The following is a 20353-nucleotide window of genomic DNA, read 5'->3' as shown; positions in this document are numbered from 1 at the left end:
ATAAGCGTGCAGTAGGATTGGGTTTAAGAAAAAAGTCCTTCAGTCATGCCGAGTTGTGATCTCATTGTTACTGTACTAATCAAGCAACTTCCAGGTTCTGAATTAGAAACATCACAGTCCAAGACAAATTAGACTCATCAATGGAAAGGAAGACTCAAACACAACTATATGCGTCTTCCTTCCTGCAACAAGATAAAAAATGTAAATGTACTGCCTTCAAGTCGATTCCGACTTATGGCGACCCTATGAACAGGGTTTTCATGAGGCTGAGAGGCAGTGACTGGCCCAAGATCACCCAGTGAGCTTCATGGCTATGTGGGGATTCGAATTGTTATTACTTAAGAGTCTTCAGATGTGTTTTAGCCCAGTAATTACTATTTTGATTTGTGTCTTCTCAGATTCCTGCATCATTGGTGACCACCCCAAATTACAAATAAAGAACTCTACTTTCTGTATGAGTGCCTATCCAAACTTGACAATGGTAAACTATACCAGCCATGTCAACAAAACTTTTGTCAGTGGCAGTGAAGAGTACTTCAAGTAAGTTTTTGTTTAAGTTTTGCAACAATTTAAAAAAGAAATCTAAGCCTGAAAGTCATTGGTTAACATACAACATTATTAACTGAATAGAAAAGTATAATTCCATCTTCTGCAGGTCCTTTGTCTGCTATTCATTAGTTGAGTATTTACGCCTGTCATTTTCACAACAATATATTGGGACTTCACTAATGAGTTAATTGCTCTAGATATGAAGACAAAAGTAAATTGATGGCATGTTAAACAAGGGCCAGGAAAACAGTTTTGGCATTCAAGAGGCAGATGTAGAGTCCAATGGTATGAGTGCGATCTTTGGATCTGGGTTCAAGTCTCATCAGTCTCCTTCCTACAGCTGACATCATATTGGCGTCACTGTAGACTTGCCTCACAGGATTGTTGTGAGAATGAAAGCATCGCTAAAATTATGCTTTATTATTGTGGCTGACCTGAGTTAATGTTTTTTGAGTTTAATGTTTTAAAAATTGTTTACCTAATCCCTTAAACATTTTTTTTAATTAAGCGATACCTACATTGTGGTCTTTTGGGGCAAGATAAGATGTTTTTGTTTCCCCAGGCTTTCAATCTTGAAATCTTTAGTACTTTCTAGATCTTTAGTACTAATGTTATTTTTTTCAAGAATATTTTATTGCAGTTTTAACAATACTGAAAGAAAGAAAAAAGCAACATACATTGCCATATACATCATGAAATAAACAAGGGGAAATCAAGCATCGTACAAAAAAGCAACCAAGGAATTCCATAAAATAAAGTTGGATGGAACTGAAATATATAAAGACATTAAATTACAGAGATGATTCAGGACATATAATAACAAAGAGGCTTCATTCATATGTGTTACATCATACCGCATGGAAACCCCCATTCATATATTACATTATCCAACATAAAAGAAAGAGTGAATGGAGAGATGGGTGGGTCAAAGATTCAGGGAAATGTTTAAAGCTAAGATACATGGTAAACTGTTAGAGAATTGTAAGAGAAGTGTAAGAAATTGTCCGTGTACCAATGTTTGTTGTTGCTGTTTTTTATTCTCTTCTAGATTTCATATTTTAACTTATTTATAGAAATACGGTCAGGACCCTAACTGCAACAATACAACGACTAGTATGTAGGGACAAAGAAAACTATTACAATAGTTATTGTATAGAAATAGAAGAGGACAACAAAAAGGGAAGAACAAGAGCCCTATTCCAAAAGATTAGAGAAATGAAAGGGAAATTTAAACCAAGAGTAGGGATGTTGAATAATCAACAGGGGAACACACTGACTGACCGAGATGAAATAAAAGGAAGATGGAAGCAATACACTGAAGAACTCTATAAAACAGATGCCAGGATGACAGATTCATTCACGGAGGAACCATATGATGAAGAACCAGAAATTCTAGAATGTGAGGTGAAAGCTGCTCTTAAAATACTTGGAAGAAACAAATCACCAGGAACAGATGGCATACCAATAGAGTTGCTACAAGCTACTAAGAATGAATCTCTCCAAATTTTGACTAAACTCTGTCAAGAAATATCAAAAACTAAACAATGGCCCACGGACTGGAAGTGTTCAATATACATCCCAATTCCAAATAAAGGGGACCCCAAGGAATGCAGTAATTATCGAACTATTGCCTTAATATCCCATGCAAGTGAACTAATGCTCAAGATTCTACAACAATGGCTCTTACCATATATGGAGCGAGAAATGCAAGATGTCCAAGCTGGATTTAGAAAGAGAAGAGGCACCAGAGATCATATCACAAACATATGTTGGATAATGGAACGGAGGAAGGAATTTCAGAAGAAAATCACCCTGTGCTTTATAGATTACAGCAAAGCCTTTGACTGTATAGATCATGAAAAACTATGGAATGCTTTGAAAGAAATGGGGGTACCACAGCATCTGATTGTCCTGATGCACAGCCTATACTCTGGACAAGAGGCTACTGTAAGGACAGAATATGGAGAAACCGATTGGTTCCCCATCAGAAAGGGTGTGAGACAGGGGTGTATTTTGTCACCCTAAGCGGGATTGGACCAAGATGAAGGAGGTGTGAAAACTGGAGGGAGAAATATCAATTTAAGATATGCAGACGATACCATACTACTAGCAGAAACCAGTAATGACTTAAAACGAATGCTGATGAAAGTTAAAGGGGAAAGCACAAAAGCAGGACTACAGCTGAATGTCAAAAAGACTAAAGTAATGACAACAGAAGATTTATGTAACTTTAAAGTTGACAATGAGGACATTGAACTTGTCAAGGATTATCAATACCTTGGCACAGTCATTAACCAAAATGGAGACAATAGTCAAGAAATCAGAAGAAGGCTAGGACTGAGGAGGGCAGCTATGAGAGAGCTAGAAAAGGTCCTCAAATGCAAAGATGTATTACTGAACACCAAAGTCAGGATTATTCAGACCATGGTATTCCCGATCTCTATGTATGGATGTGAAAGTTGGACTGTGAAAAAAGTAGATAAGAGAAAATTCAACTCATTTGAAATGTGATGTCGGAGGAGAGCTTTGTGCATACCATGGACTGCGAAAAAGACAAATAATTGGGTATTAGAACAAATTAAACCAGAACTGTCACTAGAAGCTAAAATGATGAAACTGAGGTTATCATACTTTGGACACATCATGAGAAGACATGATTCATTAGAAAAGATAATAATGCTGGGAAAAACAGAAGGAAGTAGAAAAAGAGGAAGGCCAAACCAGAGATGGATTGATTCCATAAAGGAAGCCACAGACCTGAACTTACAATATCTGAACAGGGTGGTTCGTGACAGATGCTCTTGGAGGTCATTGATTCATAGGGTTGCCATAAGTCGTAGTTGACTTGAAGGCACATAACAATTTTTACTGTAAACTACCCAGAGAACTTTTGTTGTTGGGGTGTATGTGGGTATGTACAGCTGTACATCCACACCCCTAAGGCCTTTTTGCCTGTTGCTAAAATTGTATTGAAGTAGGTGTCAGACAACTTCTTTTAAGACAGTGTTGCATAGACAGTGTGCAACTACTGAAAAGTCCCTTTCCGTCTTTGTCACTGTCACTGCCAGGGCATGGGCTTGATAACGAGCTCTTACTTGTGTTTGATTGGACTTATCACAAGGCTTTCTCCATGTGTTTTAGCTGCCTTCCAAACTGTTTCACTGCTCTCAGCTTAGATGTACCAAGCAGACGAACAGGCTTTGCTCAGCAGGAGATGACACTTGGGAATAATTAGGCCAATTACCTGTCATCTCTACATTCCATGGAACAACCATGATTTCATCAGGAGCACCAGCCTTACCAACAAACCCTTCTGTTCCCCCATCCTGAGTTCTCTGGAATCCCTCAGAATACATTATCTTATGGGGATGGATCCTTGCAATAGGTCTCCCATCCTTGCAGAAGGGTGCAGTCACTATAAGCCTAAACCTCAGCAGGAAGTGAATAGTTGTAAAATCCCACACTTTCAGACCACCATCCTCCTGCTGAGAAAGGAACTTTCCCAAGGCCACACATTGTTGGTCACAGTTAGGACTTGATACCAGGTGTCCCAGCTCAAATCTTAGCCACTTGACCAGATTGGCTGTCAGTGGTAATTTGCACTGTAAGTTCAGTTTGCATCTCTTTTAAGGTAATGGAAAATGTCCAATTGACTTTAATTGTTACATTCTCTTTAAAAAATGAAACAAAGCCATTAAGCAAATTTAAAATATGTACTCATAGAATACAATTATATTTGACATTACAAAGGTATACACTGGGAGAATTGAGCCTGCAATGACTCACACTGGCATTTTGATTCTCAGGTACTTTGTATTGAAGATTTCTGCAGGAATTGAATATCCTGGTGAAATCAGGTGGTCTTTGGCACTGTCTCTCTTTCTGGCTTGGGCAATTGTCTATGCTTCTCTGGCTAAAGGAATAAAGACATCAGGAAAAGTAAGAGAATAACTTTCTTTAGACTATTCAGAACCAGAACTCAGGAATGGTGAATGCCTAAGTATTACCAAACTACTGAATAGCTTTTTGAAAAATGTGCCCATGTCTGCTTGTATGGTAATTGACGAAAAGTTGGTGAGACAAATATTTTTCATTGATATGCATATCTGTTAATTTCCTTTTTTAAAAAATGTGGGACTCCCATGGCATGCCCCCTACATTCCTATGCTTCCAGTCTTGACACTGACATCACCACAAGGTGATCTGAACAGGGCCTGTAGAGTATGATTAATTCATTTGGTAAAAATACACATCCCAAAGACAACAGCAGGATGCAGCGCTTGGCTGGATTAACTGTTTCCACAAGGTGCCTTTTTCTACTAATTTCATATCAAGAACAATTCTTTTAAGTGTTACACCCATAAAGAATGGCTGAATTAGTATTCTGCCTCTTACCAGCAGTCAGTGTCTCCCTAGGGAGTCCTGTTTCACAGGTAAAGCTGTAGCAAGTACCAGTGTTTGCCCCGGCCCCTGCTCTGAGAGTGAATATAATACAACAGAAGTATCATTGCCCAACATGTATGCATTTGCTCAGCTATCATCTCTTCACAGGGGGATTTTAAAGGTTTTTATAACCTTTTGTGCAACCAGAAATAAAAGTGAGATAAAATTAATGAATTTGTACAATATGGAAAACAAGGGAAAGTACTGTATGTCATTTCACCTTTAAGTTTAGTTCTTTTTAATGCTGCAATAAGAAACAGTATTTAATATCTACTGCACTGAGAGGGAAAAGCCTCTAGCAGGTTAATGTATATAGGAGCAGAAAGTTAAGTGGCCTTCCTGAGTTGTCTGTTTCAGTTTCTCTTTCACCTTTCATGTTTGCTTCTCTTGCAACCAGTAATACCTGATGATTCCAAGTGAAATATCCAGTTTAAAGTTTAGAGCTGTGTCTGTCTTCTTAGTGGAAAGACAAAAGCTCTGCAACATTTAAGTCTATTGGCTTTCTCCAGTTCAGGAATCCTGGACTGGACATGGATAATAACTTTTTTCAACATTGTCACAAAAAGTAATTAAAATATGAGGGGGTTTTTCCTGCAAGCTTTCTAGATATTAATGCTGCAATCAATTTACTTCCGAGTAAGCATGCATGGGATTGGGCAGCTTGATTAAAACAGGATGTGGATTTGAGGTCCAGAAAAGAAAAAGGAGGGTCAGTAGATGGGGAGAAGTTACTTATTAAAAAGGTCTGTTTAGTTCAAAGGATATGAATTTATTCACTATGCTGTCATACGACTTACCCCAAAAGATCGAAGCTGGATAGCAGAAGTAAACATGTAATGGCATAATTATGTTATTATTTACCAAAGGAAAATCATGAAGGGCAGTTGGAAGTAAATACATAAAATGAATGTAATGTAATGTAATATCATGTTGGAGATTGTACCAGATTTTTTATCAGTCAATCCTGTATGGGGGGGGGAGCTAAATGATGGTTAGAGACTGCACTGGAAATGTTATTGACATGTCTTGTTTTGTTTCTGATACTCCATAAAGATATAATTAAAAGCAAAAAACAACCCCCTCACACACTCTGTTTTAAAACGTGAGAGTAGACAATATATGGGTACATCATGAAATTAAAAAATACATTCATAAGTGATCCCAACTGTACTGAAAAGAGAGCTCTTGAATATTATAGAATGGGAGAAGAACTAGAAGCTTCCTTGTTCAGGGCTCAGACTCTTCACTCTCAACCTCATCTTGTCTCCCTCCTTCTCTGTCTGCATTTTCCATTAGTTCTTTTTAGCTCGCAAGTCCTCCCCCCACAGGTGAACTCTGTTCCCAAGGCACTACAAGCAAAATTCTGCAGCTGACTGCTAGATAATAAAGAAAGAGCTATACCTCTTCTTCTTCCTTGTCAGTTATCCTTGATTAGGAATGTGGGAAGCAGCCTTATATGGAGTCAGACCATTGGTCCATCTAGCTCAGTACTATGCAGCCATGAGAGTTTCTGTATAGCCAGTATGGATTTTTCACATTCCACCATGTTAAATTGAAAATACCCCCATGACATTCTGCTGCTTCCTGTAAGCTAATTTCAAAACTTTTTTTTACAAAACTTATAGTCCTAAACTCAGAAACACTTGCTTAACAACCCTCCACGTTTTCATGGCAATGTACAAAACACTCAGAGAGAATCCAGACTTTAAAGTCTGAAACAAGTAAAAAAAATCCAGTCCACTGTTCGACTTTTCTCTCTCACTAATCTCATAATTTGTTGACATTAACTAAAAATCAGCCATGTTCACAGAGTACTTGTACCTTGCCCCATTCTCTGCATCTTCTGCAGTTTAACAGTTAAAAAAAATGCATGGCTGACTTGTAATTAATTTAAGAAAATTAACATTGGAGTCTATGATAAGTGCAGGCGTGCTCAGTAAGAACTGTCAGTGTTATAAAAGCCAGACTAACAGTTGTTTGGCTCAGCTAATGAGGAGGCCGCACCCACTCCAGACATTTATTCCACTATAAGCAGCTATGACTTTCCCCAAGAATCCTGGGAAGTGTAGTTTGTGAATGGTTCTGAGAGCTATTAGGAGACTCCTATTCCCCTGACAGAGCTCTAGTGGCCAGAGTGGTTTAACAGTCACTCTCTCTTCCCAGAGAATTCTAGCGCTTGTAGCTCTGTGAGAGAAATGGGGCAGCTTTTAACAACTCTCAGCACCCTTAACAAACTACACTTCCCAGGATTCTTTGGGGGAAGCAATGACTGTTTAAAGTAGAATAAATGTCTGGTGTGGATGTGACTAGGGACAGCTTTGGTATAAATTTGGATAGGCAACTACATGTGTCTGCTGTAGAACAAAAAGGTGGGGAAATCCCTGAAAAATGATACAGTAAAACCTCAGTTAACAAATTCTCCAGGGAGCAACCTCTTTAAGGAAGGTTTTTTTGTAGGTGAAACTGACTAGCGTTGCTTTGCTGCCCCTAAACTTTCAAGCCTGGGCCTTTGCTTTAGGGTGAAACTGACCAACCTGTGTCTTTGCTTTGCCATCAATAAATTGATAAGCCTGTGCCTTTGCTTTGCTAGGGTGAAACCGACAAGACTGTGTGTTTGCTTTGCATTAAAGAGATCTGTTGCTTTCTGCCAGGGCTGGGGAGGGAAGGATCAAATGTAATTCCGAGGAGGAAAAGGAGGGGAAGGGGAATTGGTGGATGCCTGGTAAGCACCCTTTAAAGTCCCTATTGAAGCTGCCTCCACCATGTATGACAAGATGTAGGAACCTGTCACTATTCTTTCCATGTTATTCTTACCTCTGGTAGCAAAGTTTCTGTTAAAGAAGTTATGTCCAGGAATGCATCTATTTTGTTAACTGAAGTATTACTGTACTGTTAATAAAATTTTCTTTTGGAAAGGAAACAGGCTTTCCCTCTGCCCAGTGCCCACTCACCCAATCTCCTCCTCCTTCCCTCTACTCTTCCTCCCCTCCCCCCTCCCCCGGTCAGTTTCACCTATCCTATGTATGCTTGCACAGGAGTAAATGCCATTGAACTCAATAGACATGCAAATTGTCACGGCCCCGTCAGAGGACTCCTCAGATGAGGACGACTCGGGAGGAGCAGCAGGAGACACGGAGGAGCCTCCTGAGAATCCAGCTCCTTCTGCCCCTCAGCTGCAGAGCACCCCAGGGACAGCAGAGGCCCTGCAGCCAGACACAGACAGTGAACAGGATACTCCCCCCTCACCTGCAGAACGTAGACAGCAGAAGGTCAGGCAGAAGAGAGGCAGGCCTGTCTCCTTAAGGCCCAAACGCTGAGGGCTCACACCTGCTGTCCATCCTGCTCTTTATAAGGCACACCTTGGCTGCAGCTTGTTGCTGACTGCAACGTCAGGCGTGGCTTTGTGTAGACCTAGTTTCCCTGCAGCATCTCTTTGACTGACCCCTTGGCAATTGATCCCGGACCTCCACTGACCTCGCTTCTGGACTTCTGACTCGGCAAGTACGCTTCGGATAGGCCTGGCAGATTTACAACCCGACTGCTGGCTAAGGACTTTCCTTCCCTGCCAAAGACCCAGGCATTTCCAGCCCCTCCTGGCACTGCTGATGCAGTGTAGAGCTGACACAAATGATCGAAACTGCCCTCCCTCTCCCCACCTCTCCCTTTCTCCCTCTCCTCTCCTCTCCACCCTTCGCCTCCCTTTCTCCATTCTCCTCCTCCTCCCGTGGTCAGTTTCATCCTAACCATGATTACATGTGAACAAATCCCACTGGACTCAATAAACATGCAAATGATCAAACCTGCTCTCCTCCTTCCCTCCCCCTCCTGCCTGCTCACAGGCACATGGTACCAAATTCTTCCAAGCTACACAGGAAGTGGATTGGACTGTGAAAGACCAACCTAAATTGTCTTTGCATTTTGACAAATTTGTAGGGCAGTCCAATATCTCAGAGAGGAGGTCAGGTCTCCTGCTCCCCTGGTGCATTCACAATAGCTGCCCAGTTTCCCTGCTTTTAAAAGTTTGATAGAAATATCTGTGGGCTATAGGTATGTTGTTAAACTGCAAAGTTTTTTTTGCCTATTAGTGAATTGTCTGTACAGACTGGACGCAGCTCATGTAGATGAAAGAGAATCAGAGAAATTAAATCAGAGAAAAAGGAAACCCTTTTCAGTCCAAGGACTACATTTTCTTCTGGGCAACTACATGCTAGTGCAATGAATGTATTTTTTACCTTTGAATAAATGTATTTTTTATCTTTGTACGGTAGGCTAGTTTCTACACATGCCCACACTCCTTTTTGTTTTTCACCCAGAAAATAAGAGACATTATCAGAGTTCAAGGACAAAATCCAGCCAAGCAAAAAACACTTGGGGGGAAAAACATGGCCAGTGAGGGGTGTGGCCTGGAGAAAGTTCCAAGGGCCAGACAGAGAGGCTGCCAGGACTACATTCAACCCCTGGGCCTGAGTGGGGCTCTGTCCCTTCCTTTATATGGTCCCTTTACTAGTGGGGAGCAATTGGGGAAGCAGAAACAACTGCAACCATCAGCAGAGGGGTCTTGAGGGTCACTATTTTAAATAAATGGCTGTTGTTCCAGATGAAATATCACTGCATTTTATAAAAAAAACTTGATTTTCATCAGTTTGAGGGTTTAAAGATAATAGTGGGACACATGAGTGTGTATACAACATCTCTTTTTTTATTCTCCAGGATTTTGCTTCCAAATAAGTAAATCATCAGATAAACTTAAATATTTTTGTTCACATTAAATATCTCAAAATCTTGCTATTTTATTAGCTTGTGGTTCTGCATAGATAGCAACATTATAATAACGTTGTTATCTCTGTACATTGCTTGCATTCCCATGAGCCAATATACTACCTCTGTCTCCGTAATGATTTGTTGTAGACAGTGATGCTACTTTATAGGATCAACCCAAATGAATAATTCTTTGTCTATGTGTGGTCTCTTTAGGTGGTGTACTTTACTGCTACATTCCCTTATGTAGTGCTCATCATCCTACTTATCAGAGGAGTAACTCTGCCAGGAGCTGGGGCTGGAATTTGGTACTTCATCACACCTAAGTGGGAGAAACTAATTGATGCTATGGTGGGCTTATTATTCCAGTTATAACACTCTAATAGGGTGAATAATTCATACAGATTTATTATTTGCTGTGTATTAAGAAAACATACTAAAATATGCTGTGTTGTGCTGAATGGATATCCATTCTCATCTGGCTAGATCTATTGCATTAGATTTTAATAAGGTTAGGTCTGTGCATCCTCTAGGACATTGTTCCATTTGTTTTTGATGGGTCACACTTAGGCTGTGAGCACAGTGGTAGCCTACAGCAAAGCGTTTCCATTGGCCAAACCTGGAGGGGGAATGGGTTGATCTGCTGATCAGTTGCAAAATCTCTTTGAAGTGAATGAAATAAAATGCACTGATACTATTCCCACCAGGTTTTATATTAAAAAGGGGTTGGATTTGACTAGTGCTGTGTGCCCCTGTTTTCAAAAAAGAGAGGTGGAGATGCATTGGAACTGGCAACCGTGAGTGTGTCTCTACCCTTTACTGGTGTTGCATGGAAGTAAAACATGGGAATCAACAAGGTGAGCTAGTTCTGGACCACATCCATGCTGTGTGTGTTGTGCGAAATGAAAGATCACAGTCCAAGAGAATAGAATGTGAAGAGCTCACCTGGTCGCATCAGGTTACAGTGCAAATTGTTCCTTGTCTAGTAATGTCTGGATTACATTAGGGTTGCCTTGTTGGATCAGACCGAGGTGTATCTGTTCCAGTGCCATGGTTCTAATAGAAATGAAATTCCAGGAATTTGGCTAAGCCTTTTTAAGGCACCTTGGCAATTGTCCATCTTTACACATAGTGGTAGTGAGTTATGTTGTGTGAAGTACTTTCTTATGTCAATTTGTGCAGCCTGAAGCAACCTGCTACTTCTTGCCATATGGCAGGGCCATCCGTGCTTCTTATGTATGGAATCTTTGACAATCACTTTGAATAATTGTCAACAGCATTTTTCAATGTTTTAAAAATAACTTTTCCAAAAATGGATGTTGAAGCTGTTGCTAATTTTCTCCATGGGACTGTTTTTTTTTTTTTTAGGTGTGGAAAGATGCTGCCACTCAAATATTTTTCTCTTTGTCTGCTGCATGGGGTGGCCTGATTACTTTGTCTTCCTATAACAAATTTCATAACAATGTGTACAGGTAAGTAGAATGAGTTCAGCAAACAAAGTGACTTTGTGGTGACTGATTGGTAATTGTTATTCCAGAAATATATGGAACTACTTTGGGTCCTTACAAATTCCCTTGGGGATTGTTTATTAATTGTATTAAAACATAATTAGAATTACCAGTGTCCCCTAATTATTCAAGACAGACCACTGAAAGAAGACAACTTGGCGATGTGTATGGTTTTGAATTGATGAACCTAATCAGAAATAAAACCAATGTATGCATTCAAAGCATACATACATAATAATACGTAACACAACTACATCAAATGGTTGGAGAAAATTCCATGCTGCCTCATGTTGGGGGGTGGTAATGCAGAGAGGGCACTTCCTGTTAATAGAAAATTAGTATATTAGGGAGAGCCCTGGGTCCTGATATGCTTGTTTTCATCAGCCAGGGAGATTCTGAAGTTGTACAGCATTCAATATGTGACCCTTTCTCTATAGTCTAAACTAGTACAGCCTCAGGAAGGCAGGTACCACACAGTATTTCTGAACCTGATCTGAAAGTTCCATTGCTTGGCTAAACTGTGGCTGATACCATGGCTGCTAAAACTGTGGTATTGTTGCCACCATCAAGCAGCTTAATCCTAAAGCACAATTTCTTTCAAGGATAGAAACATTCTGCCATCTGTGATTCAGGGCCTCAGAACTCACATGGCTCATGAGGTTGGTGTGTCCTACTTTCTGTTGAAAGTTTGCCCTAATTAAAACTAGGCCAGGTGGAAAAGCAATCTAGGGAATTGCAAAGAACCAGGGATAGCAGCACGAAATACAACACAAGCCTCTGCTGGAAAAAGTCTTGAGATTTAGAAATAGGTCACAGTCCAGCTGTGCTGAGAATTCTATACCAGAAAGGGTAATCTGCAGTTTCCACAGCCTCAACTGCTATATCACTGCTACTATTGGTATATCACTGCGTGAGGTGATTATTCCTGCAGTTGCTTTAGCACCAAGTTCAGTTTCAGAAAAGCTCTCTAAGGTCCTAAAGATGGAACATTTGATTAAAGCCTATGAATAATGTCCTATGGCACTGAGAAGGACTGCTTTACTGACTGAAAAGTTTGTCCTTTTATAAATATAGGGCAATTCATATTTGGTGTTGATTTATTTATTTATTCAACACATTTCTACTCCAACTGTTCCATTATCTGAAGCAGCTTTAAAATGCAAGTGAAAAGTACAATAAAGTCCAATAAGCTCAAAAATACCTAATAAAGATGTATTGTGGTGAACCTATTATGTCTTCATTAACTATTGTTGAGATAGTTGGTTTTTATTGGGCTCTACAAGGTTTGTTTTATTGTTTTATGCTATTATTTGTATTATTTTAAATTGGTTTTTAGTATTTTAAGTGCCTTTTTCATGGTTTTAAGGTTGCGTATAGTTTAATTGTATTTTAATTGTATGTTTTTGTATGCTTTTAACTACATGTAGTTTTGCCGCCCTGAGTTTCAGTTTGGAAAAAGGGCGGGGTAGAAATAAAGTTTCATTCATTCATTTTTATTGTACCTTTAACTTGTAGTTTAAAGCTGCTTCGAATAGCTTGGATGAGGGAGAGACCTGGGATTGAATACCTGCTTGGCCACAAAGCTTTTCAGGATGGAGGGGGGTGGGATGCATGCAGCTGTCCCTTTGCCCTACCTGCACTATAGCGTTACAGTGTTTATATAGAGCTCCTTTTAGGCTACAGATTCCAGTATTTAAAAAATTTCAATTAAAGATGTGTTACATAGGAAGATATCTGCGTTTTGCTTTGATACTTATACCTGACAAATAATTCTATGCAGAAGACATTGGGTACCTGTGCACTATACATTTAAAGCAGCATTATACCACTTTAAACAGCTATGGTTTCTCCCAAGGAATCCTGGAAAGTGTAGTTTAATGGTGCCGAGAGTTGTGAGGAGACCCCTGGTCTCCTCACAGAGATATAATTCTCTGAAATTATTTATTTTATTTATTTATTATTTGCTTTATATCCCACCCTTCCTCCCAGCAGGAGCCCAGGGCGGCAAACAAAAGCACTAAAACACTTTAAAACATCATAAAAACAGACCTTAAAATACATTAAAACAAAACAACTTTAAAAACATTTTTTTAAAAAAGTTTTGAAGACATCTTTTTTAAAAAAAGGTTAAAAATGTATTGTTTTTTTAAAAAAGTGTTTAAAAACATATTAAAAAGCAGTTCTAACACAGAAGCAGACTGGGATAAGGTCTCAACTTAAAAGGGTTGTTGGAAGAGGAAGGTCTTCAATAGACGCTGAAAAGATAACAGGGATGGCGCCTGTCTAATATTTAAGGGTAGGTGCCACCACACTAAAGGTCTGTTCCCTATGTTGTGCAGAATGACCTCCTGAGAAGATGGTGTCTGCAGGAGCAGAGCTTGGAAAAGTTACTTTTTTGAACTGCAACTCCCATCAGCTGATGGGAGTTGTAGTTCAAAAAAGTAACTTTTCCAAGCTCTGTCAGGAGGCCCTCACCTGCAGAGCGCAGTGATCGACTGGGTATATAATGCTACAGTTCCACGCACAAGGCCAGCTACAGGTGCAGCTTTGTAGTCTCAATGTGTAGATAAAAAGATGGTACAGGGAGGAGGAGTTTGGATTTGTTAGGTGCCGAGGAACATTTTGGGACAAGCCAGGCCTGTACAAAAGGGACAGGCTCCACTTGAACCAGGATGGAACCAGACTGCTGGCGCTTAAAATCAAAAAGGTGGGAGAGCAGCTTTTAAATTGACTTAAGTGGGAAAGCTCCCTGAGGAGGGTCCTGTTTGGAACAAATCTCCCCCCTGGGATAAAGACTTAAAAATGATTGCAATTTAAATGGGGTAAATGTACTGCCCTCAAGTCGATTCCGACTTATGGTGACCCGATGAATAGGGTTTTCATGAGGCTGAGAGGCAGTGACTGGCCCAAGGTCACCCAGTGAGCTTCATGTCTATGTGGGGATTTGAACCCTGGTCTCCCAGGTCATAGTCCAACCCCTTAACCACTACACCACACTGGCTCTCATTAAATGGGGTAGGCCTAGAATTAGGCATTGTGAATGAAGGGGCACAGGACAGCAACCCAGAGAGGCCAAACTGCACAGGCCAACCAAAAGTGCCAAAGACACTTGAAGAGAGATACTGTATATAAGTGTTTATATGCTAATGCTGGATGCATCCAAGCCAAGATGGGAGAATTGGAGGGCTTGGTCTGAAAGAATAGCACTGATATAGTGAACATAATGATGGAATGGAGAAAACCTGTGGGAAACGGTTACCCCTGGATATAAACTATATTGGAAGGATAGGGAAGGATGCACTGGAGGTGTTGTTGCTCTATATGTGAAATGGGACACTGAATCTAGCAAGCTAGAAATCCCATAAGAGACAGATGCCTCCACAGAATCGTTGTGGGTGGTGATACTGGGCCCCAAGAGAATTTAGTACTAGATATTCTGTTGTCCCCATGATCAAAATATTTAGGGAGATCTTGGAAAAATGAAATTGAAGAAGTATCTAAAGTAGGAAATGTAGAAATGGGTGATTTCAACTACCCTGACATAGACTGGCTACATACAGGATGTGTTCCTGTCATGACAAGAGGTAAAATTTCTAGATACAGTAGGGCCCCACTCATACGGCAGGTTAGGTTCCAGATCCCTGCCAGAAAGCGAAATCCGCCAAAAAGCGGATCAGCTGTAGCATGGGGGTCTGGAACCTAACCCGCTGATCACACCAGAGGAAGACAAGATCAGATTTTCCCCTCCTCCGGCGCGGTCAGCTGGAGTGCAAGGAGCTCCAGCCCCCCTCCAGCTGATTGCCCCGCTGGCACTGTATTAACAGAATGCCAAAAAGCGGGGCACCGAGAAGCGGGGCCTTACTGTACCCTAAATGACTGTGCCCTTGAACAGTAAGTCATGGAACTGACCAGAGGGGTAGCAACCCTGGACTTAATCTTAAGTGGCGCCTAGGACCTGGTGCTAGATGTAAGCATTGTCAAACCAATTGGAAGCAGTGACCATAGTGTTATTTAATTAAACATACATGTAAATGGCTAATTGCTAAGAAAATCAGCGCAGTCACTTTTGACTTCAAAAGAGGAAACTTCCCCAGAATAAAGGGATTGGTAAAAATAAAGCTGAAAAGCAAAGTCAAGTGGAGGAGGCAAATCACTCCAAAATGCTTGGGAGCTATTTAACAATGCAATATTAAAAGTTCAACTGGAGGGTACACCATAGATCAGGAAAGGTACCACTAGGGCCAAGAGCATGCTGGCATGGTTAATGAGGAGAGTCAAAGAAGCTATTAGAGTCAAGGCTTCCTTCAAAAAATGAAAGTCTTGTCTGAATGAGGAGAATAAAAATGAACACAAACTTTGGCACAAGAAATGCAATAGGACTAGAAGCAATGCTAAAAAAGAATTTGAGGGGAACATTGTTAAAAACATAAAAACCAACCAAAAATTCTTTACATACATTCAAAGCAGGAGATTGTCTAGAGAGGTACTCGGACCCTTCGATGACAAGGGAGCCAAAGGTGTGCTAAAGCAGAAAAGCTAAACGAATTATTTGCATCTGTCTTCACGATGGAGTATATAGGACAGACAGAGCTTGGAAGTACTTGTAATTCATTACTTTTTTGAGGAACAAGTGGGTAATTCCTTTACATTTTGATTGTAATAGAACTAGGAGTAATTTTATTGCTTTTGTGGAGTAATTGTAATGTTTGCAGCATTACTTTTGGACATTACTATTGGGGGGGAAGCAGGGGAAACCTTCTGCTCCTCTGATTTGTGGATGAAAATCATGTGTCTCAAACTGGGCTTCTGTGCAGTGTCGCTCTTCCCCCATGCTCTGTGGGTGGGTAGGAGGTGACAAGGGAGGAGGTGGAGAGTGATATGGGGTGGAGTGGAGAAAACAATTGTTTAAAAAATGGGTGGTGGTGAAGAATGGAGTGGAGGGGGAAAAGAGCTAGAGGGAAAGAACATGGATAAAGGAGGAGAAGGAGGCAGAAGGAGATAAAGAACTGTGGAGGTGAAAGATGACAAAGTGTGTGTGTGTGAATACTGTGTTTGCACTTGGCATACAAAGTGGCCTCCACCACCCTCTCTGGCTACTGTGCTGCATTGCAGTATTTTAACTTGTTTGCATCTCAGGAAAATGCTTGCTTGGGTGATTGTCCCTTAGTTGGTGGCAGGGCAGGGTCTGGGAGCAGGGTCGGTTCTAAAGGTGGGGCCCTGGCCGAGGGCCACTGGGGCTACAGGGGCCCCTGAGGAGCCCCTCTGCTCCCCTTCCATGATCTGCAGCAGGATTGCTGCCATGGATTGCAGGGCAGGAGCTTCCGCCTGCCCGCCATTCCCTCGCCCCACCTAACTATCTCCTGCCTTTCAGCATTGCCCTTAATGAAGATGGTGGCTAAGGTTTCTCTAAGGTGCTGAAGCCCCTGCCGCCATCTTGGTTGATGGCAGAGATGTGCGTGCGTAGCATGCATGCATACCATCAACCAAGATGGTGGTGGAGGCTTCATCGCCTTAGGGAAACTGTGGCCGCCATCTTGGTTAATGGCAATGCTAAAAGACAGGAGACAGGTAGGTGGGGCAGTGTGCGGGGGGCAGAGGCACATGGGGTGACGGAGGCATGCAGGGCAAGCACGTGCACACACACTGGGGCCCAGGGCAAGCTGATGCCCAAGGGCCCCGGCATGCCTGGGGCCGGCCATGTCTGGGAGGTGGTTAAGTGAGAGTGATTATGCTTGCTGGCTGGTGGGGGGTTGCACTTGGTTTGACGTGCAAAGATCTGAGTAGTGGCCTCTGCTTCCCTCCCCACCTCCCTTACCAACAGAGAAACCACCATTGCTATCTTATGGATAAAAATAATTATTCTACTACCTCTGTACGTGTGTGTTTATTTTTAATGTTGTTTTAGGCTACTTAGATGTGCAGCAGCCAAGGCCAGCACCTTGTAGGCATTTTTTTTAAAAAAGTAACTGAAATGTAATTGTAGTGATTACTTTTGAGAAAAAGTAATCAGTTACTTCCAGGGGAATTATAATTATAATGGTAATTACTACTTTTTGGGGGCTATGTAATTGTAACTGTAATTTATTACTTTTTAGAAGTAATCTTCCAAGCTCTGAGGACACATCCCTGTGCCTGAACTTTTGCAGGAAAGGAGTCTTAGGAACTGAGTCAAATAGTGGTTATAAGAGATGGACTTCTATGCTTAATAGACAAAATAAAAACTAACAAGTCGCTGAATCTGGATGGCATCTAGAATTCTCAAAGAACTCAAATGTGAAATTGCTGATCTTCTAACAAAAATATGTAACTTGTCCCTCAGATCCACCTCCATACCTGAGGACTTGAAAGTAGCCAATGTAACACCAATCTTTTAAAAGCGATCTGGGGGGGATCCTGGAAATTACAGATTTGTTAACTTAACATCTTTCCCGGGAAAACTGGTAGAAAGTATTGTTAAAAATAAAATAACCAAGCATACAAACAATGAGCCTTGCTGAAGCACAACCAGTGTGGCTTCTGCAAGGATAAGTCCTGTCTCATTAACCTTTCAGATTCTTTGGGAGTGTCAACAAGCATATTTAGAGAGATGATCCCGTGGACATAGTGTACTTAGACTTGCAAAAAGCTTTCAACAAGGTACCTGACCAAAGACTCCTGAGTAAGCTTAGCAGTCATGGAATAAAAGGAGACATCCTGTTGTGGATCAGGAACTGGCTAGGAAACAGAAAGCAGAGAGTAGGACTAAATGGACAGTTCTCCCAATGGAGGGCTGTAGAAAGTGGAGTCCACCAAGTATCAGTATTGGGACCTGTGCTTTTAAACCTGTTCATAAATTATCTAGAGTTTGGGGTGAGCAGTGAGGTGGCCAAGTTTGCTGATGATACTAAATTGTTCAGAGTTGTTGAAACAAAAAGGGATTGCGAAGAGCTCCAGAATGACTTCTCCAAGCTGAGCAAATGGGAGGTAAAATGGCAGATGCAATTCAATGTTAAAGTTATGCATATCTGGGCAAAAATCTTAATTCCACACATATGCTTATGGGGTCTCCACTGGTGGTGACTGACCAGGAATGAGACCTTGGGAATGTAGTGGATAGCTCGATTAAGATGTTGACCCAGTGTGCAGCAGCTGTGAAAAAGGCAAACTCCATGCAAGGGATCATTAGGAAAGGTATTGAAAATAAAACTGCCAATATCATAATGCATTTTACGAATCTATGGTGTAGCCACATTTAGAATACTGTGCACAGTTCTGGTTGCCCCACCTCAAAAAGGATATTGTAGAGCTGGAAAAGGTTCAGAAAAGGGCTATCAAAATGATCATGAAGCAACTCCCCTATGAGAAAAGGTTGTGGCATTTAGAGCTTTGTAGTTTAGAGAAAAGGCAAGTTAGAGGTGACATGATTGAAGTGTATAAAATTATGCATGGCATGGAGAAAGTGGATCGAAAAACCTTTTCTCCCTCTCCCATAACATTAGAACTCATGGTGAAGCGGCATGTTGGAAGATTCAGGATAGACAAAAGAAAGTACACAGCGCATATTTAAATGAAGGAATTCACTCCCACAAGAGGCAGTGATGGCCATCAACCTGGATGACTTTAAAAGAGGATCAGACAAATTAATGGAGGCTAAGGCTGTCTGTGACTACTAGCCATGATAGCTATGCTCTGCCTCCATAGTTGGAGGTGGTATGCTTCCGAATACTAGTTACTAGAAACTGCAGGAAGGGAGAGTGCTCTTGCATTCAGATCCTGCATGTGGGCTTCTCATGGGCAAATGATTGGCCACTGTAAGAATAGGATGCCGGACTAGATGGGCATTTGTTCTTCATTCCCAGAACTCTCTGGGAAGAGGGGTTGATTGTTAAACCATTCTGGAAATTGTAGGAGGCAGCCAGAAAAGTGACAAGCTTCAGACAAAGTGACCTAAGAAGTTGAAAGTCACCAATCAGTCCTGTCAGTATTTCAGAACAGATAAGGCCTTCAATTGGCAGCGGCGGGAATGGGGCCCATGTTACACATTCCTATTGGGCCTAAGGAAATGATGCTGGGACACTGATTCAGCATCTTGTCTCGCAACCTGGCAGAAGTTGTGGCTTTGTGTGTCTCATGTAACTGATCAGTCAGTAGGAGCTTTGGTCAGGGCCGAGCCACACTAGACTAGACAGGCTGCCGGCATGTTAGTTTGTTTCTCCCATGTGTGTGTGTGTTTGAGGGGGGGATCCAATTTTGCAACCAAAAGTATAACATGTAGGTGAAACAAATGGAACCCTTACACTTACCCTTCTTACCTCTCTGTGTTTTCTCCCACACCAGGCTCATGACTAATGTTAGAGTTGGGCTTGGAGAAAAGTGATTCAGTGACTCTGTTAGGTAGAGCGATGAGGAAAAACTGAGCTCCTCTCACCACCCACACTTCTTGTTCTAAAGTATTAGATCCTACCTCACCTTCTGCCTTACACATGCTTGGTTTAGAAAAAAAAGAGTTAAGGATAAATAATACATAAATGCAAGAATTTTCATGTATCAAACAAAAAAAGCAAACTTTAAATGCTTATTCCAAAGGCATTTATATCACTAGTTGATGAGACAAATACATACTGTATTTTTTAAAAAAGTGTTCCTTTGGTATTTTGGCCATATACTTGGCCACTGACGACGATAGGTTGTTGAAACACATCTGGCCAAAATACCAAAGGACCACTTTTAGATATGTATTTGTCTCATCAACCTGGGGCATGTATGTGAACAAGAAACATGGCTGCCCCATCATCTACTTTAGCCCTCAGACTGGGGATCCATACTTACAAAAGGAGCAATTCCTCCTGTAGTTGTGTGACAGCACAATCAGAAAATGTAAACTATATTATATAATAGGATGTTGCTTCTGTTATTAACTTAGGCAAGTTCAAAGAAGACACATAAACAGATGCAAATCATAGGAACAAATTATGGCCCTATATGGGACATAAAACTTTAAACATTCTGGTTTGGATCCTAACTCAGCTTCCTCAAACAGAAGGGATCCTTTTGTTTACTGATGGAACTGAGATCAAATGGAGGATCTTGGCAACAAAAAAAAGGGGGTGGCCAAC

At 41.1% G+C, this 20353-nt stretch overlaps 1 protein-coding gene across 3 annotated transcripts in view; it reads left to right on the top strand.

The window, feature by feature from the left end:
• The window catches only part of SLC6A5 (solute carrier family 6 member 5), a 122455-nt gene that overhangs the window by 34007 nt on the left and 68095 nt on the right, over positions 1 to 20353 (top strand). For all 3 annotated transcript variants that reach the window (XM_061613139.1, XM_061613140.1, XM_061613141.1), the window contains 4 exons: positions 399 to 540; positions 4356 to 4488; positions 9967 to 10101; positions 11119 to 11222. In XM_061613139.1, coding sequence (XP_061469123.1) covers positions 399 to 540; positions 4356 to 4488; positions 9967 to 10101; positions 11119 to 11222 — 514 coding nt within the window. The remainder of the gene's footprint in view (positions 1 to 398; positions 541 to 4355; positions 4489 to 9966; positions 10102 to 11118; positions 11223 to 20353) is intronic.

The sequence above is a fragment of the Rhineura floridana genome, chromosome 2, assembly GCF_030035675.1.
Source record: "Rhineura floridana isolate rRhiFlo1 chromosome 2, rRhiFlo1.hap2, whole genome shotgun sequence".
Classification (NCBI taxonomy): Eukaryota; Metazoa; Chordata; class Lepidosauria; order Squamata; family Rhineuridae; genus Rhineura; species Rhineura floridana.
This window is presented reverse-complemented; position numbering and strand designations above follow the sequence as displayed.